At 39.6% G+C, this 10,396-nt stretch overlaps 1 protein-coding gene across 1 annotated transcript; it reads right to left on the reverse strand.

Annotated features, from left to right (window-relative positions):
- Positions 1–8,663: 8,663 nt before the first annotated feature.
- On the reverse strand, positions 8,664–10,149 carry LOC131874200 (G-type lectin S-receptor-like serine/threonine-protein kinase At2g19130). The gene is made up of 2 exons (XM_059217463.1): positions 9,201–10,149; positions 8,664–9,070 (listed from the first exon to the last, which is right to left on the reverse strand). The coding sequence occupies exons 1-2, from the start codon at positions 10,147–10,149 to the stop codon at positions 8,664–8,666; spliced, it is 1,356 nt and encodes a 451-aa protein (XP_059073446.1).
- Between the last annotated feature and the right edge of the window lie 247 nt (positions 10,150–10,396).

Consider the following 10,396-nt stretch of genomic DNA (forward strand, 5'->3'; position numbering starts at 1 on the left):
CTCATTTGGGGTAGTTGAGCCTTATTAATGAGTTTGAGCAAGTTGAGGGTTATAGACCTAAAACAAGATGATGAGCATTCAATGGTGAACATTACCTTACTGCCCCTGCATTTCCATGTGGAAGACCCCTAGTACACATTGAAATTGAAGGTTGAAGGCCCCAAGAGCCAAGCATGAGCAAGTGTAGTTGGAAGGGTTAAGCATTTTGAGTAGTTTTGTGCATGGGAAAGAGTCATCACCAAAAAGGGAGTTTGTTAGGAAATCCAACCAAGGAGGACTTGGCATTACAACAATAGGACATATTGGATAGTCATACACAATAGACTCTACAAGTCCTTAGTCAATAAATTGATCCTTTTGAGCAAATTAACCTTGTGAGCACTTATCTACCAAGCTCCCTATCATAGTGGTATCAGAGCCAAGAAAAGATTCAGGGGAAAGAAACATTAGGCAAACATGGTGACCAATGTAGAATTGGCTAAGAAGGTTGAGGACCAAGAAGAGGAAAATAGGGCACTCAGAGAAAGAATAGATCAACTAGCAATGAAACTAGCTGAAGTAGAGGTCAAAACTGAAGAAGTCCATGATAAGGTTGGAGATCAGGGTAAAATGATGGCAATAGAGGATGAAGTCCCCATGCCCGACCCTGTCATTGAGCAAGAACCATTCTTGAAAGCCTTGAGAGCTATGAGTGGTAAGACCTTAGAAGGAGTGGCTCTTTTCAGTGGGAAGATGGATCCAGATGCTCTAATAGAGTGGATTGAAGGGTTAGAAAACCATTTTGAGTGTGATGGAGTGACTGAAGCACAAAAGGTCAAGGTGGCAAAATCAAGGCTGAGAGGGGCACCCTTAACATGGTGGAAGTTCATCCAAGAGGAAAGGGTGAAGTTAGGCAAGCAACTACTAGCCACCTAGAAGGCAATGGTAGCCAAAATCAAAGAGACCTACCTTCCTAAAGACTATGAGATACAACTTCACAAGAAAAGACAAAACTTGAGACAAAAAGACCTAGATGTTAGTAGCTACACTGAAGAGTTTTAGAAACTATGCATGAGATCCAGAGTAGTGGAGGATGAAAGTATAAAAGTGGCAAGGTATTTGAATGGGTTAAGATGGAACATCCAAGAAGAGATGAGCTTGTTATGCCCACAAACCGTACACAAGTGCTATCAATTGGCACTTAAAGTGGAAGAGAAAGGTAGGAGAAAGAAAGAAAAAAATAATAGAAGAAGAGGCAGGGGAAGAGATGGTAGAGGCCATAGAGGCAGTTTTGGGGGAAGAAACATAGATCAATGGTCCCAGGAAGAGTCTAAGCTTATTGAGCAAAGTGGGGATTCTCAGAGAAAACCCAACTATAGGGGTAGGGGATCAAGCAACCCGAGTAGGGGTAGATCTAATGGACCAGGGAGAGGGTCCTACTTCTCAACCATGAAATGCTACAACTACCAAAAGTTAGGCCACCCTGCCTATAGATGCCCAGAGAAGCCTAGTTCATCCTATGGAGGTGAAAAGAGGGTAAATTATGTTCAGGAAGATAGATGTAGTATCAGAACTTCAGCATTGAATCACCTAGCTTCAGAAGATGGTGAGATTTTGATGATCAAGAGAGTGTTAATGAAGAAGCCACATAGTACAGAGGCCTAACAAAGAAGAGCATTGTTCAGGATTAAGTGTAAAATCATGGGAAATGTGTGTAAGGTGATCATAGATTCAGGGTCCACAGATAACATCATATTAGAAGAAGCAGTAAGAAAATTGAAACTACCTAGGATACAACACAAGGAACCATATAAAGTCACTTGGTTGAATAAGGGACAACATGTGTTGGTAAATGAGCAAGCTTGGGTAGATTTCCACATTGGGGGATATGTAGATAGGATCCTATGTGACATCCTTCCTATGGATGCTTGCCACTTGCTGTTGGGTAGACCATGGCAGTTTGACCGAAAAGCACAGCATGATGGGGAAAGAAACTCCTATTCTTTCCAAAAAGATGGAGTAAGCTATCAGATTCAATCCCTTATTGAAGAAAGAGAGAGCAGAAATAAGGTGCCTAACATCTTGTTAGTGAATGAGAAAGAGTTCATAAAAACTCTAGAAGAAGGTGAAGGAGTAGGATTTGCACTCATAGTGAAGCCTAAGGAAGAAAAGGTAGAAAAGAAAGCTGAGATACCATATGAAGTGTAGAAAATCCTTGATGACTTCAAACAAATAATCAGTGATGGTACACCTGCAGCCCTACCACCTCCTAGAGCCATTAGCCATCAAATTGACTTCATTCCTGGAGCCTCTTTGCCCAATAAGGTAGCCTACAAGATGACCCCTAACCAAAACAAAGAAGTAGCAAGACAAATACAAGAACTCTTAGACCAGGGGCTGATTAGGAAAAGCATTAGTCCTTGTGCAATCTCTACAGTGTTGGCACCCAAGAAGGGTGGAACATGGAGTCTTTGTACAGATTCCAGAGCCATAAACAAAATCACCATTAGATACAGGTTTCCCATACCCAGGATAGAGGATTTGATGGATTGTTTGGGGAGTGCACAGTATTTGAGTAAGATTGATTTGAAGAGTAGCTACCATCAAATCAGAATCAAAGAGGGGGATGAGTGGAAGACAACTTTCAAAATGAATGAGGGTCTCTATGAATGGCTGGTCATGCCTTTTGGACTCTCTAATGCTCCCAGCACATTCATGAGGCTCATGAATGAAGTTTTACATGATTTCATTGGCAAATTTGTTGTAGTGTATTTAGATGATATTCTTATTTTCAGCAAGACTAAGGAGGAGCACTTACAACATTTAGTTAATGTTTTGAAACAGTTATCTGATGCACAACTAACCATTAATCTTGAGAAATGTGATTTTATGAAGCAAGATTTGGTCTATCTTGGTTTTGTTGTATCAGGAGGCAATCTGAAAATGGATCACTCAAAAGTTACTGCAATAACCAGTTGGCCAACTCCTAAGATAGCTAGTGATGTCAAAAGCTTTCATGGTTTGGCTCAGTTTTATAGGAAATTCATCAGGGGATTTAGTGAGTTTTGTGCTCCAATGTTGGACACCATCAAAGGGGGTGTAAAGGTAAAGTTTCAATGGACAAATGCAACAAATAAGGGGTTTGAATTACTGAAAACTAAAGTAGCTACTCAACCAGTGCTCATTTTACCTAGTTTTGATAAGCTTTTTACTGTTGAATGTGATGCTAGTAATATTGCAGTAGGAGCTGTTTTAAGTCAAGAAAATAGACCAGTTGCATTCTTTAGTGAGAAATTGAATGATGCAAATAAAAAGTACTCATCCTATGATTTAGAAATTTATGCATTAGTGCAAGCACTTACAAAATGGAGACACTATCTTCTTCCTAAAGAGTTTGTTGTATACACAGATAATCAGGCACTCAGTTTCTTGAACTCACAGGATAAACTGAATCATAGGCATGTTAAATGGGTAGAATACTTACAAGCTTACACTTTTACTCTTAAGCATAAGAAGGGTCAGTTGAATAAAGTAGCAGATGCTTTGAGTAGAAGGTTGTTAACTATTCATGAGCTTAAAGTCCAGAGCATTGGTATTGATAGTTTCGGGGACATGTATCGTACTGATAATGATTTTGCTGAAGCTTATAAAGTTTGTAAAGATTTTGAGAATAACTTCCATGGTGCATATGCTGATTTCACTTTGCAGGATGGTTTGTTATTCAGGGGTGGATAGTTGTGTGTTCCACATTGTTCTATGAGAGAGAACCTCATTCAAGAAAAACACAATGGGTGCTTAAGTGGACATTTCGGTCTCAATAATACCTTAGAGCTGGTTCAAAGGTTCTATTATTGGCCTAAGATGCAGAGAGACATCAAGATGTATGTTGAGTAGTGCTTGGTATGCCAGAAAGCAAAAGGTAACTCCTCTAATGCTGGTTTATAGTAGCCTCTTCCCATTCCACATAGGCCTTGGGATTGCATTAGCATGAATTTTGTAGTAGGGTTACCTAGAACTCAATCAGGATGTGATAGCATCTTTGTAGTAGTTGATAGATTCAGTAAGATGGCTCGCTTTATTCCTTGCAAAACAACACATGATGCAAGTCATATTGCCTATTTTTTTTTCAAAGAGGTTGTTAGAATTCATGGTTTGCCTACTAGCATTGTTTCAGATAGGGATGTGAAGTTTCTTGGTCATTTCTGGAAAACATTATGGAAGAGATTGGGTACTAATCTCTCTTTTGGTTCATCTTATCATCCACAAACTGATGGTTAATCTGAAGTTGTGAACAGGTCTCTTGGAAACATGCTTAGGTGTTTGACAAAGGAATATGGCTAGAGTTGGGATCAGCTCATTCATCAAGCAGAATATGCCTACAATGACAGTGTTAACCGGTCTGCAGGTAAAAGTCCATTTGAAGTTGTTTATGGTGTGCATCGAAGGGGTATAGTGGAGTTGAGGGATATCACTAACTTGCAATATAGGAGTGGGACAACAAATGACATGGCTCACTCCATGAAGGAGGTTCATGAGCAAGTGAGAGAAGCTCTCCAAGACACCTCTCAAAAAGTCAAGGCAAGAGTGGATGCTACAAAGAGAGATGTTTAGTTTGCCATAGGTGATTATGTAATGGTTCATTTGAATAAGGCAAGGCTCCAAAATGGAGTTCCAAGCAAGCTTCAGATGAGGAGGATAGGCCCTTACAAGATCTTGGCTAAGTATGGGTCTAATGCTTATAAAGTTGATTTGCCTACTAATGTTTCTTTGTCCCCCATTTTTAATGTTGCAGATCTAATTTCTTTCAAAGGGCAGCCACCTAAGGAGGTTCAAAGATTTTCAGATGTTTCCAACTCCCTTTCTGATCTATCTCTCCCTTCTCTTTCTTCTCCCCATGCTGAACAGGTTCTAGACTCTAGAGTTCTCAAAAACACAAGGAATCACACCTACATGGAGCATCTCATCAACTGGAAGGATTGGCCTATCTCAGAGGCCACTTGGATAACTAAATCTGACTTTTTGAAATTTCAGATTCCTTCTTCTTTGCTGCCTCAAGGAGTCACATGACTTCTTTGTTTTTGGGAGGAGTATGGTCCAGGAGCACCTAGTTGAGTCACACTCCCATTTTTGGGTATTTCATGCTTTTATGTTTGTAAAGTCTTGTGTTAGGTTGTTTTTGTTGTTTTAGGTTTTTTGGATCATGTTTAGTGGTTTTGATCTCATTTTGGGATTAAGAGATCAAATCTTGAATTTTAGACCTCGAATTGACAATTTTTGGCAAAAAATATGAAAAATTGCCAAAAAGGTCTCCTAATGGCTTCAAGAGAATTGAAACATGTTTTTTTAGTGTTTCTAAACATATATAAGTTTTTTAGGCAAGTTGATAAGGCTAGGTTGTAAAAAATGCCTTTGTGAGCAAGAAAAGTTGTCATTTGGCTTAAGAAAGTTGTCAAAATTGTCATTTTCTTGAAAAATATAATTATTGAAGCCTCTTGTCTGTAAAAGGGCATGGAAACCAATTGGAGAAACTATATAAGGCCTCCCTTTTCCTTGTAAATGGTTGGTGATTGTATTTGCAAGAGTAACTTAATAGAAAACAAGTTTTTTTTGCTTTTATGACTATTTTTTGTTCCTTTTGAAGGGCAGTCCGTACTGTAGCTGTACAAAGTTGTACTGTACCTTTTTTGAAGTTGATATGTTGATGTAACAAGGCTTCTCATGTAATTTTTTCATTATTTTTCCATTAGCAAGGTGCTTATTCAAAAATATTTGTAAACTGTGTATGTACTGCCCTGCCAGGGGTTTGGAGTTGTAAAATATGTAAACTTGGTCGATCCAGGTCTGGGATCCCTCCAATGGATTCTTCCAAGTTGAACCATGTGTATATAATGTACATTCATCTCTTTTTGTGCTAGAAGAATGATTTGAAGATGCATTTGAGTGTGAACTAGGCAAGTTGGAGCAACTAGGCTAGTTCATGATTAAAACTCAAGATTGTCATCCAAAGGTAGTTTGGAATGGACAAATCATTGAGGCAAAGGTCTGGACATGTGACCAAGGATTTGAAATACCATCTTGATGTATTAGAATAGCTTACACCTTGTAATCATTCTCATTTTGTAGACAAAACAGTGAGTTCACTATTTTTGTGAAATTTGTTGTCATTTTGCTAAATGGAATGCTTGAAGAGAATAACCCATGCCTTGTATTTTGAAGGCAATGTAATAGGTGGAGTGTAAATGTTATAAGACATTATTTAGGTACCTTCCCATCTTCCAAACTCTTCATTCTTGCAGGTTCCAAAGACAAAGTGTTGCTGACTGGTAAAAGGCAGTGAAAAGACAGTGACTATTTTACTTCTTGTTTGCCAAGTGTTTGGCATAATGCCAATCCAGCAAAGGTAGGGAAAGCTTCAATATGGTGTGGCAGAGGTATCCAAGCAGCCAGGGAGTTTGAAACAAGTTTGAAGGAGAGTAACTATAGTAGAAGCACTCAAAATATGCCATAAAAAGTGGATTGTCTGAAAACTACACTAACAGTGGGCTAAACCTCTAAAATCCTTGATCATACACTCCTAAAACAACATCCCAAACTTGCTTTGTGGTTAAAAAGGCCATTGTTGACTGGAGGGAGCAAAACAAGGCCAATTAGGCCTCCACAGGCTAGTAGCCCTACTGCATAACACACAACAAAATGACAGTTTTTGTAGAATGCATGAACCTGATGGGAAAATGGAACTTGGAGGCTTATGAAGCATAATGAAAAAATTTCAAATAGTCCAACAAGAGTACTTGGGACCCATAGACAATGTGTAGCCTCATTTGGGGTAGTTGAGCCTTATTAATGAGTTTGAGCAAGTTGAGGGTTATAGACCTAAAACAAGATGATGAGAATTCAATGGTGAACATTACCTTACTGCCCCTTCATTTCCATGTGGAAGACCCCTAGTGCACATTGAAATTGAAGGTTGAAGGCCCCAAGAGCCAAGCATGAGCAAGTGTAGTTGGAAGGGTTAAGCATTTTGAGTAGTTTTGTGCATGGGAAAGAGTCATCACCAAAAAGGGAGTTTGTTAGGCAATCCAACCATGGAGGACTTGGCATTACAACAATAGGATAGATTGGATAGTCATATACAACAGACTCTACAAGTCCTTAGTCAATAAATTGATCCTTTTGAGCAAATTAACCTTGTGAGCACTTACCTACCAAGCTCCCTATCATCCAAGGAGACTACACCCTAGTTGGGCATGAACATATATCAGGTAAATTGTTGTCAAGGTGGAGATTGTTGGATTGTGACAACAATAAAACAATAAAATAATAAAACAAGGAAGAAAACAAGAAAACAAATCATATCTCAATTTTTTAGAAAAAAAACAATTTTATCTTTTAAAAGGAAATTTCTAATTTCTTTAAAGGAATAAAACAAGTTTTTTCTATGTTAAGTGATGACTGTAATCTTCAAGATATTATTTATATCTTGGTTTCCTTGAAGGCAAAATAATGAATTGTACATTGCAAGATAAATTAGTGTGGATTGCAAGTTTCAAGAGCAATTGTTAAGATGTTGTAAATTGCAAATTCAGATTTTAAAAGTGATAGTAGCACCTAATAGTGGTAGCTAGCTGTGAAGCTTGTAATTGATTTCTCCTGACCAATAAGAATACCGATACCCTTGCTCCGTGGATTTTTCCTTGATGTTTTTGTCAAGGTTTTACCATGTAAATATGTTTCTTATGTATTGTTCCATTTTATTTTGTATATTATTTCTTTGCAACTAATTTGTGCTGCAATATTTTGATCTTCTGGGTTTATGCTTCCGCTTCCATAACAGCATGGATATATCATTGAAAGCATAATGAAATGCTCAAGTAGATGCAATGGGAAAAGTGGAAGCCTAGACAAGGTAGTGAAGTATTTGATAGAATCGAATGCCTCAGCCAAATGTTAAAATAAGGAAATGCAAACAAGGCATGTGAACTCTTATGCAAGATGCCACACACGCTGCTAGAGGGCCATGTGTCATACCATCAATAAACCTTTCCTCTCGTCCCTAGGCAAATTAAATATTGAATGCCCTTGCTTTGATATATTTGAAAATAAAAAACAATAAAACCACTCAGAAAATTCGAGCGGCCAATCACATAATAATAAGAATCAGCAGAAAAATCATTTTAATGAAAAAATTAATTTGGATCATAGGATAAACATTCTCTTCTTGGCTGAATTAATTGAAAAGGATGAAAAGAAAACATTAGTCTCCGCCTTATAAGGCTGGGACTAATAATAACTAACGTTTTAAGCTTAAATAACATGCCTCTACATTTTAGAATGCATTGTCCTGTTGCACTATTCTAACGAGTAACATCGCCAGTACTATAGGTGTGAGTGTCGCTTTGCTCTCCATGGTTGTCCGTGAGAGCAGAGCTCAGAATCTGCGGAAATTGAGGCTCTATCTTCCCTTCTAGCATTTGTACCACTTCCCTCATACTGGGCCTCACTTCGTCGTCCTCTTGAATGCATAATAACGCTGCAACACATGCTCTTCTTACCTCTTCCATGTCTGCCTCCTCTGCAACACCCTCCTCCACAATATTCATCGTGTTTCCCTGGGTAATTTGAGTTGTAGCCCATGTGGGATAGTAAAGCTTACTTGGATCTAGCACGGTTAAGTCCAAATTTCTTCACCCCGAAATGATTTCCAAGAGCGTCATACAAAAACTGTAGACGTCAACCTTGGGAGTGATGGGTAGACCAGAGACCCATTCTGGAGCCAAGTAACCTCTCGTTCCTCTTGTAGTGGTTAGAACGCGGCTCAAATCTCTACCCATAAGCTTTGCCAACCCAAAATTGGCCAATTTCGGTGACAAATCACCGTCCAACAGAATGTTTTCGGGCTTAACATCGCTGTGAATGATGTAACCTCTGCATTCCTCGTGAAGATAGAGTAACCCTCTGGCAGTGCCTAATGCGATCTCAAATCGGGTTTTCCAGTCGAGTACCTTCCCCTTACTTTTAGCATTACTTGTGAACAACATGGAATTCAGAGAGCCGTTGGGCATGTAATCATAAATCAGTAATCGTTTTGATCCTTGTGCACAAAACCCTCGAAGCCTGACCAAATTCACATATTGTATTGTTCCAAGAGAACTGATTTCTGCCCGAAATTGCTTCTCATCTTGTCTTGACCCTGGCATTTTTTTTTACAGCCACAAGCGTACCGTCTGGTAGAGATCCTTTGAACACTGAGCCGGATCCTCCGCTTCCCAACTCAGACCTGAAATTCCTGGTTGCAATCTTCAACTCCTTGTAACTAGACATTCTCAGAAAGGAGTCCGAGGAATCTGCACGCCTATCCATCGATCGCTGCTGATGCTTCTGCCAAAGTAAAAATGAACAGATACCTAGGGCAACAGTGAGTGCACCAACGATACCAAGCACGACGCCTACAATACTTGTGGTTTTGCGTTTCATTGAAAGTTGAGAAGCACCTACTCTAATGAAGACATTTGAATTGATTTTTGATGGAGTAGAGTTGCGCATGTTTAGCAAATCTCCGGACCAGATTTGGCACGGCCCTGAAGGCGGATTGAAAGCGAACGCGGTGCATGAGCAGTTGCAGAGGCAGGTTTCCTTGCAATCTTTTTTTGTGGTTTCAGGGTATGACGAAGCGCCATCATCAGGCAACGTTACACCAAGGTCGATGAATCGGTCAGTGCTACAGTTTAACGGGCTCTGCCGAACACAGCCACTAGACGCCCAATCTTGCGAAACCCAGGCGTGATTGTCTGAGGGTTTGAAGCCTTCTTCACAGCTGCAGAGCGCCAGATTTCTCGAGTCACAGGTTCCGTACGGACCACAGGGACCATATACGGCGCATGCATCTCTGGGCACAGACCAGAACATGTTCCAACCAGTGCTTTCGAATGAAAACTGTTGCCCTTGTCCGAACTTAGTTACGACGAAGCGTGCGAGAGCATTAAAGTTAGGAACCAAAGTATAAGTGAAATACAAACCAGAGCTATTACCTTCAACGCTGACATTGTAAATATGTTTCTCTGAAATTTCTGGAATTCCACTGAAAATTATGCCGTCCCAAGTTCCAGTCGTATCATACTGTACAGAATTGTTCCATGTCAGTACGAATTGTTTTGCACCAGAAGGATCCATGAGTATGGAAAAAAGCCCAGGAGCAGGATCCAATGAGCTTTTCCAAGAGTCTAACTTTTGTTGTCCACCGAAACTCTTTCCGGGAAACAAGGTATCTATAGGATTGTCGAAACTCTGCTAGACAGTTTCAGATTTATTGTCATCGCTCAGAACTAGAAAATTACCAGAATCCAATATCACAGCTCGGGAGGCCTTGTTGCCTGTGTTGACTGACCAAATTGATGAGCCTTCTGCATCGAATAGTATC

This window comes from Cryptomeria japonica, chromosome 3 (genome assembly GCF_030272615.1).
Source record: "Cryptomeria japonica chromosome 3, Sugi_1.0, whole genome shotgun sequence".
NCBI lineage: Eukaryota > Viridiplantae > Streptophyta > Pinopsida > Cupressales > Cupressaceae > Cryptomeria > Cryptomeria japonica.

Excerpts from the sequence above, each read along its gene's own strand:
- LOC131874200 (XM_059217463.1), bottom strand. The coding sequence starts at position 10,149 with ATGGATCCTTCTGGTGCAAAACAATTCGTACTGACATGGAACAATTCT. Across the intron at positions 9,071-9,200 it reads CAAAGGATCTCTACCAGACG|GATCAAAACGATTACTGATT; the intron begins GTACGCTTGTGG and ends TTTGTGCACAAG.